At 40.5% G+C, this 19,339-nt stretch overlaps 1 protein-coding gene across 1 annotated transcript; it reads left to right on the top strand.

Annotated features, from left to right (window-relative positions):
- Nucleotides 1-10,450: 10,450 nt before the first annotated feature.
- cd28 (CD28 molecule) lies at nt 10,451-16,209 on the top strand. The gene is made up of 5 exons (XM_042001642.1): nt 10,451-10,605; nt 12,727-12,959; nt 13,767-13,923; nt 14,277-14,428; nt 15,714-16,209. The coding sequence occupies exons 1-5, from the start codon at nt 10,533-10,535 to the stop codon at nt 15,816-15,818; spliced, it is 720 nt and encodes a 239-aa protein (XP_041857576.1). The 5' UTR covers nt 10,451-10,532; the 3' UTR covers nt 15,819-16,209.
- The last annotated feature ends 3,130 nt before the right edge of the window (nt 16,210-19,339 follow it).

Raw genomic sequence — 19,339 nt, 5'->3', positions numbered from 1 at the left:
ATGAATTTATTATCTTTTTGGTTCTTTCTGTGGGGAGTTTTCATGTTCTCTCTGCATATGCATGGGTTTTCTGCAGCTCACTGTCCAAAAGCTTCCATATTAGTGACCTAGGGGTCACTAATTTCCCCTTGAGGGAGACAAAATTTATTCTCATTTGTCTCTATATTTTCTCTGTGATGAACTAGCAACCTAAATTTTATCAAGTAGACATAGAAAGAACGCTCACCACTTGATGTGATAGATTCAACAAAGCGTTGATCCAAGGCAGGATGGATCCATGTTTTCATGATGTTTCCAGCAGATTCTGAGCCGAGCATCTGAATGTGGAGCTGAAATGGAGACTCATCAGACCAGCAACGTTTCTCCATCTTCTATTGTCCAGTGTTGGTGAGTGTGTGTGAATTGTAGCCACAGTTTCCTGTTCTTAGCTGGCAGGAGGCACCCGGTGTGTCTTCTGCTGCTGTAGCCCATCTGCTTCAAGGTTGGACGTGTTGTGTGTTCAGAGATGCTGTTCTGCAGATCTTGATTGGAACCAGTGCTGATTGGATTTCCTGTTGTCTTTTTATCATCTCCAACCAGTCTGTCCATTCTCCTCTGACCTCTGACATCAACAAGACATCCTGGTCCAGACAACTGCTGCTCGCTGGATGTTTTCTCTTTTTCAGAACATTCTCTGGAAACCCTGGAGATGGTTGTGGGTGAAAATCCCAGTAAATACTCAGACCAGCAACCATGCCACGTTCAAAGTCTCTTAAATCCCCCTTTTTTATCCTTCTGATGCTCAGTTTGAACTTCAGCAAGTCGTCTTCACCATATCTACATGACTACATGTGTTGAATCGCTGCATGTGATTGGCTGATTACGTATTTGTGTTAACAGGCAGCTGCCAATAATAAAATAGCCACTGAGTCTATTTGTCCACTTTAAAACAGGGACTCTCAGCATAAAACCTACTCTTGTTTGTGCAGCAATGAACAGAATTTAGGATTAAAAATATCACCTGTGTTGAACAGTGTCAACCTGCACCTGAATCTGCATGTTGTCAGTGAAACAGGATTTTTCAGCTGATGTCATTTTATTTGTCTCCATGTCTGTCTGTATAGATTTATAACTTACATGCAGTGAATTAATTAAAAAATTCATGTGAATCTAAACAAACACAGAAGCTGGGAATCCTTTTTTGTCTCTGGTGTGCACTGCAGTTGTGCTGTCAGGATGTGGTTAGCACGCCCAGGCATGAAGGATGGGAGGTTGAGAGTCAACAAAGCAGCATGGCACATGTGTGGTCACATGATGTGACACACTTAACACCCCCAATAATATCACTGGGTCTCATTTATCTGTCTGATGTCTCCAACTCTTTACTTTGCATTAAAGTCTGTCATCATAAATTCATTGATTGTGTCTTGCATTTGTAAGCAGTTAACAATACTGTTCCATCAGACATCTTTAGATTGGTAACCCACTGGAGTAAAAACTGCTGTCAAAGATATGCTGGCATTAGCATTAAAGAGGCTAAAGATTAGCTCTTTTAACCTGGTAACCCACTGGAGTAGATGCTCCCTCTGCTCTCAATTAGCAAGGAGATGCTGGCATTAGCATTGCAGAGGCTAACGACTAGCTTCTTTAGCCGGGTTGTGACGGGGCCAAGGAGGGTGCGTGATTTATTCTAATTAAGATATGGTTTATTTATTTTCTTTAACTGCATGTTTTAATTTATCTGTTGTTTTTACCGCATGTTTTACTGGTTTGAGACCTTGGTTTTTATGGTTTTATTGTCACCCTCTGGAAGCCAATCAGCCCTTTTAATTAGCCCAACGAGAGACAGGTGTGGGCAGCTCTCAGCGGATTTAGGCGGAGCCCGCAGTGACAGAGAGAGACACAGACAGAGGATCGGGGCTAGATTGGAGGCAGCGGCCAAGGCTGCGAGGCAGTCGGGTCCGCAAGGTGGCGGAGAGCGGAAGTGACAGAGAACGAGGGAGGACGACCAGGATTGCGAGTCGGTGTCTGAGGCCACAAAGTGGGCAACCAGGCGGGAGAATGCGAGGTGCCACGGGACCGCTAGAGAAATGGCAGCAGATGCGTGGAGGAGCGCAACAGCCGACCCGGAACCCATTGCGCAGCTACTCAGCCCCAGGCCGCAGGAACACCGTGTCGGCCTGGGAAAAGTAAGTACATCTTCCTGTCATGTGTCCTGGCCTGAAGTGAGGTACCGGCTGTAGGGCACGCGGAAAGGGGTGGGGGTATCCCCCAGAGACACGGAGGACTGCCGTGTGTGTCCCCTTTTCTTCCCAGGTTGTTGGTGGGCTAGGCCCTACGAAGAAGAGGCGAGTGGACACAGAAGAAGTGCCGGCAAGATCCCGCCCAGAAGGCTGCCAGAAGCTCCATGCCTGGACACTCTGTGAAGTACTTGAAGGCCCAAGACGTGAACATTTGAGTCTGGGAGATGGCGCACCTTTTTATATTAGAATGTTTTAATACCTTTTTACTTTTATTGTGGCTTTTTAACTCTTCTCCCCCCGATCTAAAAGGAGCCCGCGGTGGCAGCCTTTATCAGGGCCATGCTGCCACCTGTGACATGATGACCCACTAGATTGGATACTCTATCCATTGGAAAAGAGATGCTGGTGTTCGCCTTGGAGAGGCTAATGACTAGCTTCTCTTCTCCAATGCTAATCATGCCTTCCAGTTCTCAGAACTCCTCAAATCTAAGGAATTTTTGCCGGAAATGACAAAGTGATCCAATTTTCTCAATGACGCACTCATAAATTGCAGAGGACCCTGAGACTCCAGATTTAAAGTACTACAGTCCATTGTTTTTCATTAAAATTAGTACGAATATGTTTGTGTCTGTGTTTGTGTTAAGTATTGGTGTTTCTTGTTTGTCTAGTTTTATATAGCATTTGTAGATGCTCACAAATTGCCTATTTCAGAGTTGGTGCAACTGGAACGCTGACTACCTGGTAATGTCACCTTGTCTCGACTGCTCGGAATTACGAGACACCTGGAACGCACCACAACTCACATCTAGTATGAAAGACAATCCAGTGAGTCGCTTACTGCAGATGTTACTGCCCAAGTAGAATAAGTCATCTTATTACCAACAATGATACAGTAGCTTCCTGCGCCTACAGCGTGGCCACCACCAGGTGTGCAGTAATGCTGCCCCATGCCAGTAGTCCATCAGCTAACACTGCCAACAGTTTGACCACAGAAAATTTCACCAGGAGCTGGGAATGTTTGGAGGATCTATTACATGACTGACACATTTTACACCGTTTGGAACCTCCTTCTTAGACAAATCTGCATCAACTTGAAAGTAGAAAATTTTCACGATCTACTCACAGTAGGTCTTTTAACCTAAGTGGAAACGTCACACTTGGAGTCTGAAAAAATAATGTAGTTCCTAAATAACTCTAAAAGTACCTGGTATTTTATATCCAACGCAGCTTTGTATGCAGACGAGTCCATATTTCAGATATTAACCAAATGGCATCTCCTTCACTTTGTATGGTCAGTTTGTGCCGTGCAGCTAATTTGTAAAAATCGTTTATCTAGAAAAGTAAAATAAAATATTAATTTTGAAATATTGTGTGTATGTCAAATGTATATTTAATTTGACTGTAATGACTTTTAGAGGAACATTATTAGTTTACAAAGCTGCTGTACAGAAGATGGATTTCCCTTTTGTTAATGTGAAGAGAATTTTCCATCATGTTTAGTCAAATTAAACCCGAGCTGTTCAGAAATGTGTCATGCACGGTGTGATTTACTCAGCGCTAACCGAAAGACATTTTTATCTATAATGACATGCAAATTGTGTTATTATTTTAAATAACACCTTTGCATTTCTGCAGGAAATATTTAAACATCACGTTTGATCGAAATTGCAAAATTTTTCAAATAAATCTGATAAGGTACGTTTTATTTTTAAAGTATTTTTTTTTTTAGCAGAGGGTGGACAGAATTGTCAGTTTTTTACTAGATAAAAAAATGAAAGAACTTACTTTGCGTTGTAAAATAACTAAAGCCTACTGACTGAATCGACCAGAGGAATCTGAAAGAACAGAAATCTGATCATAGAGTTCCATACACTTATTTTTCTGTGAGGCAACTGAGGATTGATAGAGCATTTGAATTTAATGGTTTTTAACCCTACTCAACCAGATTTCTTGTTTACTGTTTTCACCATTTAAAACTTGCAATCACTCCTTCTGTTACAGGTTCGTAAAATACTGTTTTACTGTTTTGAACATCCGTGACTCATATCAGCTTTAAAATTCTTCCTTTGATCTGGATTTACTTTTCCATCACACTATAATTTGCCCTGATTCTTCTAAGCTAATGACTAGCTTCTCTAGGCTAGTGACCCACTGGATTGGTAACTCCATCTGCTATCTATTAGCAAAGAGATGCTGGTGTTAGCATTGGAGAGGCTAAAGACTAGCTTCTCTTGAATGGTCATCTACTGGCTTGGATACTCCCTCTGCTATCTTTTAGCAAGAAGATACAAGTATTAGCCTTAAAAAGGCTAACGACTAGCATGTCAAGGCTGGTAAGACTCTCCAATGCTAACTTTGATTTAGTATAAATGCTAATTTAAAAGGTGATTCTGCTTTTCTGCCTTTTTTGGGGGGGAAAAAAGCTTGATGAATTGGTCCTACAATGTGATTACATTTAGTGTTTGGATCCATCTGATCCTTTTCCCACAATGTTTAAGCTCTCCACACTCTGCCTCACCAGAAACCTACAGTTCATATAAAACAGATTGCTAGGACCACTTTCATTCACCTACATAATATTCCCAAAATATGGAAATTAGGCAAGGCAGTTTATTTGTACAGCACATTTCATGTACAGGACAATTCAAAGTGCTTTACATAAAACAAAGACATTACATATATTTAGAAATAGTAAAAGGCATCAACACATAATCACAATAAAATAATAAATTACATTAAAATGATTAAAAGCAGGATAAGTTAAAAAAGTTACCGTGCAGATTTCATGCATGGGGCATGAAAAAAGAAATGTTTTTAACTTGGATTTAAAAATGTCTATATTTGGGGAAAGTTTAATCTCCACTGGCAGTTTGTTCCATTTGTTTGCAGCATAACAGCTAAATGCTGCTTCTCCATGTTTAGTCTGGACTCTGGCCTGGACTAGTTGACCAGAGTCTTTGGATCTAAGAGCTCTGCTAGGTTTATATTCTCATATCACAGATGTATTCTGGGCCTAAACCATTCTGGGATTTGTAAACAAGCAGAAGGGTTTTAAAATCTATTCGGTGACTGACAGGAAGCCAGTGTAAAGATTTCAAAACTGGTGTGATGTGTTCAGATCTCTTAGTCCTGGTTAAAACTCTAGCAGCAGCGTTCTGGATGAGCTGCAGATGTTTAATGCGCTTTTTAGGAAGTCCTGTTAAAAGACCATTACAGTAATCCAGTCTACTGGAGATGAATACATGGATGAGTTTCTCCTGGTCTTTCTGGGAGACTAAACTTTTAATTCTGTTGATGTTTCTGAGCTGGTAAAAAGCTTCTTAGTGAAGCTTTGATGTGGCTGCTGAAAGTCAGATCTGAGTCTATCAACACTCCAAGGTTACGAACTTGGTTGGTGGTTTTAAGAGCCAGAGTCTCCAGGTGTTTGCTAATGCTGACCCTCTTCTCTTTGCTACCAAACAGAATAATCTCAGTTTTGTCTTCATTTAATTGTAGGAAATTCTCCTTCATCCAGGTGTTTATTTGCTCCAGACACTGACACATTAAGTCTATTGGACTGCAGTCATCTGGTGACAGAGACACATAAAGTTGTGTATCATCTGCATAACTTTGATAACTAATGTTATAGTTCTGTAATATTTACCCAAAGGGAGCATATACAAGTTGAACAGAAGAGGTCCAAGGACTGACCCCTGGGGGACTCCACAAGTCATGACCACTCGCTCGGATTCATAGCTGCCGATCGTAACAAAATAACTCCGGCCTTCTAAAAAAGACCTCAACCAGTTAAGGACCGCTCCAGAAAGTCCAACCCAGTTTTCCAGCCTGTGCAACAGGATTCTGTGATCTACTGTATCAAACGCAGCACTGACATACTGTTTCAAAGTGGTGGAGAAAAACTAGTCCATGGATTTGTTACTTCCAGATTAGACGGCTGTAATTCCTGATTACTGTTCTGTCCCAGAACTGTTCTGAAAAGTTACTGGCTGTGTCCGAATGTCCACCTTACTCCCTAACCCCTCGTTCACTACATAGGGCTGCACTATATATATCACACTACATACTGACTCATTCTCTTGGTGATTTGGACACAAAGCTGCCTATTTTTCCCTTGCCACAGACCACATGACTACCAGCCATCACCACGGCAACCACAACTTGCGTCAAGATGTCATTCCAAATCCAATCCAAAGTTGTGTGTAAATAATTTTATTTTTTTTCCTTATGTTGTATTTTATTCTTTGTTGCATATCTATTCACTAAAAAAATGTTTTTTTTTGCCTCCTTGCGCCATGTTGAGCTTCTGCCTGCAATGCATTGTGGTCTATATTGACCCGTCTGGTGACCATCGATGCTCACTACTTTTCAAGATGCATTGTGGGTAATTTTGAGCGCCCTACTTTTTTCTCTCTGGACATTCGGACACCCCTAAAAAATGGTGCGGCCCCTTTATAGGGCACTATGTAGGGAGTAGGGTGCACATTCGGACACAGCTGAATCAAAAATGCTGCAGCCAGGATTCTGATGAGAATCATCAGCAGAGATCATATTTATCCAGTTTTATCTTCTCTTTATCAGGTCCCTGTTAAATCCAGAATACAATTTAAAATTCTTCTTCTCATGCTTAGTCCACTGGATCATAAAGATCTGAGTTCCAATTTTTTCTATCAGAGAGCTTCACTCTCAGACTGCAGGTTTATGGTGGTTCTTAGAGGTTCTAATAGTAGAATGGGAGGCAGAACCTTCCGCTGTTGGACTGTGGAACCAGCTTAAAGTTTAGCTTCAGGAGGCAGACATTATCTCTTGCTGCATCAAGGTTGAGTGTTTATGTTAATTTATTTCCATCAGAATTTATATGAAGATTTTTGTTAAATAAAAACAAAATTTTCTTCAAAATAAATTTACTGACAATTCATCTAAATAATTACAGCTAAATGTGTTTAAAATTCTGATAACAGATGACTCCAGCAACGATGTCAACGATGGAAGATTGTTGGATTTTAAGCCGCTAAATCAGACAAAAAATGATCAGAGTCAAAGGTCTTTTCTCAAGACTTCATGCTGTGAAAAGGCAAAAACAACAGAAACATAATTTCATGCTGTATTTTCCTGCATGTTGTCACCAAACCACAATAACACCAAACAAGGTGGTGCTGTGTGTTTCTGATGCTTTATCGAAGCACTGAAACCAGCTTGGCATGCAGATCCTGCAGCACCTGATCACATTCTGGTCCTGTGAAACAATGACAGCAGCAGAAAGCAGCCACTGTTTTCCGGGTGACTCTGGCTCTGACTGTAACTCTGCAAAAACAGGGTTTAACCCCCACACCGACAGTTTCCAGGCAAAACACAGATGTGACGTCAGAAAGACACCTGATTTCACAACATCAGCACTTTCACTGTGATCAGGCCCAGAGCAGCACACAATTGGCTGTTTTCCACTCTTTGCATGTTATTGTGTGCACCAGACCTGCAAGGAATGCAGACAAAATGAAACTGCAGAAATTACTGTTTCATTCCAGAGAAGAACAACCAGTGATGACACATTTGATTATTTTTAAGGGTTAAAAACTTAATTAGTTTTGATTGCATCACAGTCAACATCATGACATGAGGGCATAGATAAAAATAATCTGTTAATCATCAGGTCCTAAATTACAATAATTCAGCGTCAGAGGAAATGTGACACGACAGCTTACTTACTGAACAACAACTGAATAAAATGGAGGAATTGTGTGAAAAACTGTATCCACCACATGATCCAGCAGCTTTTAGTCAAGTTGTGGTCTGGATTTTGGGCAACATCTCGATTCTGTCGTAGATCTCCTGCTGTGTTTGGGATCATCTTCCTGCTGCACGAGACAGTTTCAGCCAAGCTTTAGCTGTTGGACACATGGACTGACATCTGACTCTAGAATATTTTGGTATCCAGAGGCGTTTCTGGTCCACTCAATGACTGCAAGGTGTCCAGATCATCATCCCTCCACCACCGAGTTAACAGCTGCTATGGGACCTGGTAATCCATCCTGACCAAACATGTCCACTTTGATCTGGACTGTCCAAAGATCATTGTTGTCCCCTCACTGCTTCCCCAGTGCAGCTAGCCAGATAGCTAACTCTACCAGTGATGATGGTAATTCCTCTTTATGAATGAAACTGAAATAAATAAACTTCCAAATGGTGGACAGAGAGACAGGAGGCAGGCAGAATGCTGGTAAAAAGGTTTATTCCATGAATTGGAAACTCAGGAACCACATGACAGGGACATAAAACAGGGAAACATGATGAATGAACTGACAAAGGACAACTCAAACTAAGCAGAAAGAACAGATGAAGTGCATTTGCAATTAAACTAGGTGATCTAACGAACAGGAAGCAAAACACAAAACACATCAGGAAAGCAGATAAGACAGTCAGACAATCACACCTAATGAACCCATAAGGAGGGAAAACTAAACTGAAAACACACAGATCATGACATCCACAAAGATTACAAGTGAGTCAACGCCAAATAGCGCTAACTAGCTAACATGCTAATAGATGTTAGAGGCTGAGCATGCCAACGCTAACATTTCATATTAACGTCAAAAACAATATTTTAACCTTACTGACACCATAAAAACACAAATTTTCATAATAAATGTACAGAGAACTTAAACCTTCAGACAAGGAAAATGAACAACTAAAAGCTACTACTTAGAAGTTTAGCCTCTGAACCATGGACCTTGTTCCAGAAGTCTCATTACATGTTGAGATGCAGCTTTGCTAACCTAAGCTGTGCTGCTATGTTTTTATTTTTGTTTTTTATTTTTGTTTGTTTTTTTAAATAGGCTTTTTTTCTGTAACCCTTCCAAACAAGCCATACTGGTTCAGCCTTTTTTTTAACTGGACAGCCATGAATTTTAACATTCATTCAGCGAACCGAGGCCTGGACAGTCTGACATGGAGCTCTTGGGTTTTTGTCCATGGTCTGACCTCAGGCTGAACTTGCTGGGATGTCGACTCCTGGGAAGATTGGCAGCTGTCTGGGTTATTTTCTACAGGAAACATCACAGAATCAGCTATCTGATGTAATATTTTCATCCTTTTAATCTTCTTTGTGGTCCTCCTGGTGGTCTGTGAAGTATTTTCAGTAATGATTCCTTCATCATCCTCATACAACTGTTGTAGTCAATAGTATTCATGACAGTCTTCATTGTCTATGAAAAGCGATAGTTTCTATTGTACATCCCACTCAAGTGACTCAGTGACAAAAATTCTGATTTGTACTTACAAGAGAAATAATAGAGATTCATCTTTGTCAGTTTCAGCACAGATCATGAGAAAAATTAAAATTTGCTCAGAAGTGAGCTGTAAAAACACAAGAAATAATAAAAGAAAAGCTCACTGGAAAAAGCTAAATCAGAAAAACCCCACTTAAAAAAAAAAAAACAACAACAAATACTTGCTGCTGCTATTTAAATTGTACAGGGAAAATTTTTAAACCACAGGATTTTAAACCAAATATTCAACTAGAAGAAGTTTCCACTCAACAAGTCGTTTCTGCTTTTTTTTTTCCACTTGACGCCTGTCTGCAAAAAAAAAAAAAAAAAAAAAAAAAAGAGAAGCTGATGAGATTCAGGCTGATTCGGAGGAAGTGTTTGTGATTCATTTTAAAATATCAGCTCATGTTCCAGATGAGCATCTCCGAGATCCAAACTCTGAAAAGAAGTAGGAAAAGTTCATTTTACTGCAGCTTCTGGAGAAAGAGGCTGGATGGATGTGTTCATGATGAATGTCTAAGAAAACAATGTTTTAGACATATTTCATTTGATTTGAAAGTCTGATGCAGCATGAGCTCAACATGTTAATATCCAAATTCTCTTTACAGCCACGTTAGTTCACACAGAAAAGGAATTTCTTCTGTTATTTTGGTGCCAGACTGTAACGATTTAGGATAAAAATATATGAGGAGTCATAATATTGCAAAAAATGTACATTAAGTAAAAAAATTAGGTCATTTTTTCCCAGAAACCCCATTTTGTACATTTAAATGAGCTGGTTTATTATTACAATCTGAAATTTGTTCCTCTCAGCGTTCCTGCAGAACCACAGTCGCTCAAAGCTGCTGTCTCTCTTTACCGGTAAAACACCATCATCATTTCCTGTGTTGCCACAGTTTCCATGACAGCGAGGCAGGGCTATAAAGGTGAGTTCCACTGTTTCTGCAGCATCTTTATGAAATTAGCTCATCAGTGTCGGGGTTTGTGCCCACTACAGTGAAGCTGAAGTCTCTGTGGGTTTCTTCTGTAGTTGTGTGAAAACTGTAGGATGTTCCTGACGCAGTGTGTGATGGGATGGGTTGCCTTGCTGGTCCTCAGCATCTGTCTGCCTGCATGGAGCAGTGAGTATAACCAGACTTTTCTTGTGTGATGATGAATGGGTAAAAGGTTGATTTTTTCAACTATTTTGATGCTCATTTAGACTCTTGAGATCAGGAAGAACTGCAGATATTTAAGAGTCATAAAAACATCAGATAATGAATCTTTGAGTTCTCAGATGGCACCAAAAGATCCAATCTGAGGGCAGTTTTTTTCTGTTTAATAAAACAACTAGGATTGATCTATAAACATATATGAGAGGTCATTTGGAAGCTTTAGAAAGACTTACAGACTCTTTAGTCCAGTACAGAGAAACTAAATGTTTGTTTGACTCTTTGATCCAGTGTTGAAAATAGTCGCCAGATAATCCTGATTCCTCATATTTTAGGTATGTGAATGCATGTTGTGGCCATTATGGGAAGTTTTAAAGCTTAGGTAATTGGGATCAGAAGGGGCCGGTGGTGGTGAAGAGCTTTCATGATCACTGCTTGTTAAAGAAATGATGAATAAAAATGATCAGAAACCAAAGCTGGGCTGGATTAAATCTGGGGGATCAAACAGTAAAAAATCTATTTGGTCCTCTGAGCCACAATCCAGCAGGTTTTCCATGTTTCCCTGTTCCAACACACCTGATCAAATGAATGCTTCGATGTGCAGAACCCGATAGGCTGTTCGAGCTGTTTAATTTAAAGTGTGTTGAAGCAGGAATACACAGCAAACCTTGTAGGACTGAGTTGAGCAGCCCTGGAGTAAAATAAATAAACGAATGAATAAAATCTCGAGAGGTGTCAAAGGCCAAGGCTCTAAATCAACTTCTTTTTTAATGTTTCTGATAGATTCAGTTATAGCCAATCAAAGTTTCCACTATAACAATAATCCAGAATACAGATGAAACTCAACGTCTCCACCTTAAAATCTTTAGTTGCAATAACAGCAGTCCTGACACTACATCACTTTTTTTCCTTAGTCGAACGCCAGCATCCCACGACCCAAAAGACATTTTGTTTTTCTGTCTCACCTCCTCTTCGGTTGTGGACATCATCCTCTACCTTCTCTCAGCATCATTCTTTCCACCATCCAACAACTGCCACATTTGATACGTTCTGATTTCTACGTCACTTTATTTAAATTTCTCTCCATATTTAGCTGCACTTACAGCTCGTAAACAACACCATGCAGCCAATGGCTGGACGATCCATAAAATTAAAAGCTCCAGACATGACCATCCAGCCCAGACATGTTGTGATATCCCAAACATTCCCAAACATTAAAGCAATTCCTGGTTCTGGTTCTTCTGGAGGTTTTTTTCTCTACTGTTGCATCTCAGGATGAGTTAGAGGAAGGAATTTGGAAAAGAAGGACTGAATCGAAGACATTTGATGCAATCTGGTGGTTTTCTTGGCTAGGTCATTATTTTTTTATGAATCGGTTTATATGAAGACATATTATTGTAAATTGGACAAATGTGGATTATAAGATGGAGTTTTTCTTTTAAAAATTGGATTATATATTATATATATTATATAATATATAATTATATGATAGACGTCACTTTGGCTTTGTTTCGTAAGCTTAACTCATCTATTAATTTCTTTCCCAGTAACGTTGGGATGCTTACTGTGCTTTAGTCTCAATCCTGTGGTGAAGAAAAACATCAAGATGGATAATAAGCAGGAACAAGGTGCTATGTATGGCTAATATTTCCCCCCTTACAGCTTAATATCAGCCCATCAGCCATAGCTTTTATGAACTGGATATAAGCACGCAACTGACAACTGACTGTTCTGACATGTTAGGTTTAATTTGTTCTGAGTACTTCGATTTAACTGGTATTTCATTTAAAGCAGAGGTCCCCAACCCTGGTCATCAAGAACCACAATCCTGCAGGTCTTAGATGTCTCCCTACTGCAACACACTTGATTCAAATTAAACGGCTCTCTGACAAGCTCTGCACAAGTCTGCCGTTGAGCCATTAATCTCATCAGTTTAACACAACTCCTGATGTGTGGGTGTTTGGCTTTTTGTAAGGCATCTTCAGCAGGTCTGCACAGAGTAATGGAAAGCAGTGTGACAAATGAAAGTAACTACATAAAACATGAATACTTTGTTATTTTCTCATATCAATTTTCCTTTTTTTTCCCCAGTGGTGAAGGTGACGCAGCCCTACAGAGTGATGAGCATCAATGGTACAGCACAGATCCAGTGTGTCTTCCAGCATCGAACATCCCAACACCCTAATGATCAACACCTGCTGATGCCCAAGGATGAACCAGATTTCCGGGTGACACTGCTGAAAGGTCTCCATGGCAACCAAGAACTCTGTTCATCCATCAACTTCAAAGAGCAGAAAGAGACGCCAGAGGAGATTAAAAGAGTGGTAAGGCTATGCATGTATGTTAGTTTTGACTAGATCTGCCCTGAGTGACTCAAATGTAGTTTTATTCAGAGACTCTATCTGGTAAATCCACAATGATCCATGATAACAGCATTATTTATCACATTTCACCATAAAAACATCACCATCACTACTATGTTGCTAAGAGACCTCTATTTAGACCTGGACATGATGATGAAGCCACTTCCTGTCAGACTTTCCACCAATCAGAGAGCTTAGATTGACGGTAACGTCCAATCAGGAGCAGCCAAAGATCAACCAGTGAGCAGAAAGTTCTATGTGTGTGTGAAAAGAAGAAAAATAATGCTCCTCTATGGCTGGAATAAAGCCAAGAAGACGTTTCTGATGCACGGTGGCGCCACAAAGCAGCTGAGCTGGAGTTGGTTTAGTGAGGATAGCAGGTAAATAGTAGCAGGAATAACTGGAAATGAGGAAAAAGTGGAAACATGGAAATAGTTTCTGTTGTGTGTTTGTTTCAATAACAATATTTTTTCTCCTGAAAGCCAAGACTTGAGAGAACGATGAGATGAGAAAAGGTTTGGTCACTGTTGATCTGTGTGTTATTTCTACAAAGTTCTGTTAGTAATAAATTCTGTTTTCTTCTTCTGGTCGACCTTTATGCTGCTACATCTATTCATACATTCATTTTACATCATTTTACCTCCCAATCTGACAGCTGAGAAACATCATGTCTGACTGGGATTAAAAGCTTTAGCTTATACATGTATTTATAAAAGCAGTATTTTTTTCATGACCTGACCTGACCTTCTGGTGTGCTGTGTGTTTCAGGTGCAGTGCTCAGCTCAGGCTGGAGATGGCGCCGTAGAGGTGACGGTGTCTGGACTGAAAGCCACAGACACAGATATCTATCGCTGTGAGATTCAGGTCTTCTACCCACCACCGTACCTGCGGTTAATGGGCAACGGCACGCTGATTCATGTAGTAGGTGAGGCGCCCACATGTGTGCTCGTTACCCTGCAGAGCTGAGAGCTCAATGTTCACATTCTTTCTTTTTTTTTAACTTGTCCTGTCCAGCATGGTGGTGGCAGTATAATGGTCTGGCTGCTGTGCCCTAACCCACCACCAATCCCCATACACACTCCACCATCACCCCTCCAGTCTCCAACCTTACATCTACACAAACCCTCACTCTCACACACCTATGGGCAACCACTGCGTTCCGCCCTCCCCCTGCCCCGTTAGCACCCAGAGAACAGAGGGGTGAGAGGGGTTCTCTCCCACCCCTCTCAGGAGTCCTCTCAAACCTTCACATTTTAACTTCTCTTCCTCCATCCACAGAGAGTGTTACCTGTCCTTCACCGAGCGCCGAGAGGCAGCAGGACGAGAAGCAGGAGGAGGACGATGCTGAGACGGAAGCACAGGTCAGCGTTCCTGTGGTGGTTCTGGTGATAGTGATTATCTGTGTCCTCATCATCATCGTCTACTTCCAGGTCAGAACATCATCACTTTACTTCTACTTAAAACTTTTTGTAATTAATGTAAAAAGTTATATAGAAAATCATTTCATTTGGGTGCAGATTTTATGTTATTTGTGCTATTTACTGTAGAAAAGTCACTGCAAATGTTAGCTGAAGTTACAATTTAACAATGGAAGTGCACACTGAATGTAATCTATGCATGCAGTGTAAAAACAAAGTTGTTATGCATCCTGAAAGTTTAATCCACATTTTCATAGTAAAATAATTTTTATTTCACGTTATAGTTTTAGATCATCCTTTCAATGTACAGTGTTACTGTAATTTACATTCATGGCAGTGTTACAGTTTTTATTTACTGTATGATTATTTCACTTAGTACTGGTCTACTTAATAAAATCTATTTACTTAATTTTTTTTAATCCATTTACAGTAATTACTTTCTCAACAATTAATCATGAACATTCTTTTCTTGAAAGGTCATTGAATAACAAAAGCATTTGAATATTGTAACTTCTTATTTAACTGTACAAACAATTATGACATAATTAAGTTTAAAGTTGAAACTACGACTCAAACTCCTACAAATGCTGTTTAAATGTTTTAATGTTGACTGGCTACAAATGTTCTGCTTTTGTCTGTAAATAAGGTTTTATGAGGAAAATGTGTTTAATTTTAAATTCCAAAACATTCGGTTTTTACTAAATTAGTTTTTTTCTCATACTCCGGGTCAAAAATCTCCACTTCAGCAGCCACAGAGTCGCCAGACGTCCCAGTTGTGCTCCTGTCTCTTCTGACAGTTTAGATGGAAAAGCTTCTCCTATATGTTCTTCTCAGCCTGATTTATAGAACATTTCATCTTAGTCGCATGGCCAGATTTGAAGTTTTTCTGGCTGTTGACTGTGTTTTATAAATTATGAAGTGATAAATAAAGGTATCCAACATCTCCTCTTTCAAAGCCTTTGACCCAAATATGTCAACAAAATGCAAAAGGAACTTTTCTCTCCTAGAAAATTAGCACAATTTTGGCTCTAAAATGCCTAATTTTCATATTTCAACATAAAATTTCAGAAAAATTGCAACACACACAAAAAAATGGTCGTAATGTAGGGATTAAACCAGGAAAGTTTCATTGTTATAATTAGTTATGAATTTTACTCACATCAACCTGTAGTGTCTCGCTTTAAGAAGTAAATCACACATTTATAAAACTGTTCATCCGTTGTTTCAGACAGCGTACGTCGGGTATCTTCTGTTCTGTTGTTAAAGGCATTAAAATCTCCTTGTTTCTACTCTGCAGACTGTTCAGTGTGAACGAGGAAGAAGGGAGCATGTCAGGATGCCGACACCTTTTGTGGTTCCTAAGATGGATGGTGCAATATTTCCACATGAAAACAAAGTATAAATATATGCCTTCCTCTTGTAACTGTGTATATGTGGTCCTCTTTAAACCAAAGGCAGATATAGCATCAGAGGAATCTTTGACCGTCTGTATAATCTGTACATATTAAGTACACAAATAATGTTTACGTTATTGTGAACACACACTGTGTTGAAGCTCAGGCTTTGATTGTATTGAGTTGTTGAAAGCACCTGTGTTCAGGTGAGAACATTTGTACTGCAAGTACTGTGTACAAACTGTTGGTCAGATTGAAACGGCCCAGTTTAAGTTGCTCAAAATGAACGCTGTGAACCATAAAAGCTTTAGAGTTTATTTGTCTGTGACTTGTTTATAATGCTACTAGCAAACATTTATGTATTAATGTTGGATATTTCCAGAGAATAAAGTTTCTTCACTGTAAAACACTGTTTTTTCTTTTCTTTCTAATTTTTTCAAATAAACAATCAGGATGTGCAGCTGAATGTCCTCAGCGTTCAGCTGAATGTCCTCAGCGTTCAGCTGAATGTCCTCAGCGTTCAGCTAAATGTCCTCAGCGTTCAGCTGAATGTCCTCAGCGTTCAGCTAAATGTCCTCAGCGTTCAGCTGAATGTCCTCAGCGTTCGGGTGAATGTCCTCAGCGTTCAGCTGAATGTCCTCAGCGTTCGGGTGAATGTCCTCAGCGTTCAGCTGAATGTCCTCAGCATTCGGGTGAATGTCCTCAGCGTTCAGCTGAATGTCCTCAGAATTCAGCTGAATGTCCTCAGCATTCGGATGAATGTCCTCAGCGTTCAGCTAAATGTCCTCAGCATTCGGGTGAATGTCCTCAGCGTTCAGCTAAATGTCCTCAGCATTCGGGTGAATGTCCTCAGCGTTCAGCTAAATGTCCTCAGCATTCGGGTGAATGTCCTCAGCGTTCAGCTAAATGTCCTCAGCATTCGGGTGAATGTCCTCAGCGTTCAGCTAAATGTCCTCAGCATTCGGGTGAATGTCCTCAGCGTTCAGCTGAATGTCCTCAGTGTTCGGCTGAATGTCCTCAGTGTTCGGGTGAATGTCCTCAGCATTCGGGTGAATGTCCTCAGCGTTCGGCTGAATGTCCTCAGCGTTCAGCTGAATGTCCTCAGCGTTCGGGTGAATGTCCTCAGCGTTCAGCTGAATGTCCTCAGCGTTCAGCTGAATGTCCTCAGCATTCGGATGAATGTCCTCAGCGTTCGGCTGAATGTCCTCAGCGTTCGGCTGATTGTCTTCAGCGTTCAGCTGAATGTCCTCAGTGTTCAGCTGAATGTCCTCAGCATTCAGCTGAACGTCCTCAGCGTCAGCGTTCAGGTGAATGTCCTCAGCGTTCGGCTGAATGTCCTCAGCGTTCGGCTGAATGTCCGCAGTGTTCGGCTGAATGTCCTCAGTGTTCGGCTGAATGTCATCAGCGTTCAGCTGAACGTCCTCAGCGTCAGCGTTCAGGTGAATGTCCTCAGTGTTCAGCTGAATGTCCTCAGCATTCGGCTGATTGTCATCAGTGTTCAGCTGAATGTCGTCGGTGTTCGGGTGAATGTCGTCGGCGTTCGGGTGAATGTCATCGGCGTTCAGCTGAATGTCCTCAGCGTTCGGCTGATTGTCATCAGCGTTCAGCTGAACGTCCTCAGCGTCAGCGTTCAGCTGAATGTCCTCGGCCTTCGGCTGAATGTCCTCGGCTTTTGGCTGTACATCCAGTGTAAACAGAGAACAGAAGGGGATCGAGGACGAAGCCCTGTGGTACACCACAACTCAGCCACTGAGGCGGTAAAAGGAGAAAGTAATGTTAGAGAGATTTTAGTGTAATAAACTAAGAGATTAGTTCTTTAAAAAGTCCCATAATTTTCATAAGTGGCAGGGATATTTCCTGTCAGAATATATATCATGTTTCACATTATGAGGGTGAAGAAAAGCCCTCAGAAACCCATGATGCAATGATGCAAGGTGCCCAGTTAGCAAGGCTTCAATTACCTTACTTAAAGTCCAGGAGGTCCCTCAGAGGATTGGAGACATGGGTGTTGACGAAGACTAATGAACAATTTCCTGTTTCTTCTTGGAGACAATTTTGCCTCAATTGCTCTCTGTCCATCTTTCTTGGTTGATTCCAATAATCTCCTGAAAAAATCTGGTGGTTTGAGGTTAGAGTTAGGTTAAAGATGAGTTTTCGATCTAATGAAGGTCAGGAAGTCTGGGTTTATGTGGTGGACAAAGAGGGAAGAAAAAAGACCAAATGCTAAGCTTTACCTCTCAAAAAATTTGATCCTTTAGGGGACAGATTTTCAAAGAAAATGTTAAATTTTGACATGAGGAATTCAGAAGGCTGTAGATTTGAAGTGGTTACAGATAAAGGTAAATGAGAAAAATGTTGAATATGAACCATAGGAGCATATTCATCCATCTGATTTGTGTATTGAAAGTACTTAACAGTAAAAATCACTCAACGCAACTCATTCCTCATAACTACCACTCATACGTGAACACATGCACCCACTCACACAGTCATATAGTTCTTCATTTGGACAAGCAGGTACAGTACTAGGAGTACAGCCTCCTCCTGATCGTGTAGGTTACAGATGTTGTACGCTGAAAGCAGAGCAGCAAACGCCGTCACCAAGGCTGGAAAAATGACCTCTCATTTTTATTTCTCAGTACTGTACTTTTACATAAGATGCTGAAAAGCAAAGGAAAAGATAAATAAATGTGTTTACAGGTTAAAAATGAAAAGAAGCAACATATCTGCCTGCATAAAGCCGGCAGTCAAAACAAACAAACAAAAAAACTAGCAGATTTAAATTTGATTTGTGACCACTAAAACAGAAATCTGTGTTTATTTGATGACATGACTTGTGGCATCATGTTGCAGCATCAGCTTCATTTGCATGTAATGAAAGCAGGTCGACTCTAGAGGCTGCTGGTGCAGTGTCAGGTCATCAGAAATTCTCTCTGACAGGCCGATATCTGCCACAGTCACTCAGGTCAACCTCAACAGAGACATCTACAAACCAAAGAGGAAAGTTTTCAGTAATGTGGATTTATTCTGCACTGTTAGGAAACCATCTGCAAGCTGTCTGAGATGAAAACCAGCTCAAAGGCAAACAGCTGAGGTGTAAACTATAAGGAACTTTATGAAAGAATTTATCTACTATAAAAAAAACAACAACCTTCAAACACTGCAAAACAGGAAGTTCAAGAAAAGGTCAAAAGCAAACTGAGATCAAACAAAAAAACCAGAGCCACAGAGTGCCAGGGAACAAAGACCTGACCAGGACTACACAGACCAGAATCTGGCAGTGAGCAAATACTGAAGGAACTAATTACAAACAAGTCAGGACAACCAGGTCAGTAACAACACCAAGTAAAACAGAAAATCAAAGGAGGAAAATCTTTTAAAGAATATAGAAAATTTAAACACTAGAACACGAACATGGCAGGAAGACATGTAAACAGAAGAAATGACACAACCAAACAAAAGCAGAAGGTCTAAACAAAAAGTCTCCAAGAAGCAGAAGTAAAGAAGTGGATTCTCCTTTTATACCCAA

The sequence above is a fragment of the Melanotaenia boesemani genome, chromosome 12 (genome assembly GCF_017639745.1).
Source record: "Melanotaenia boesemani isolate fMelBoe1 chromosome 12, fMelBoe1.pri, whole genome shotgun sequence".
NCBI classification, from domain to species: domain Eukaryota; kingdom Metazoa; phylum Chordata; class Actinopteri; order Atheriniformes; family Melanotaeniidae; genus Melanotaenia; species Melanotaenia boesemani.
Note: the sequence above shows the minus strand (reverse complement) of the source record. Positions and strands in the feature narration are given on the sequence as shown.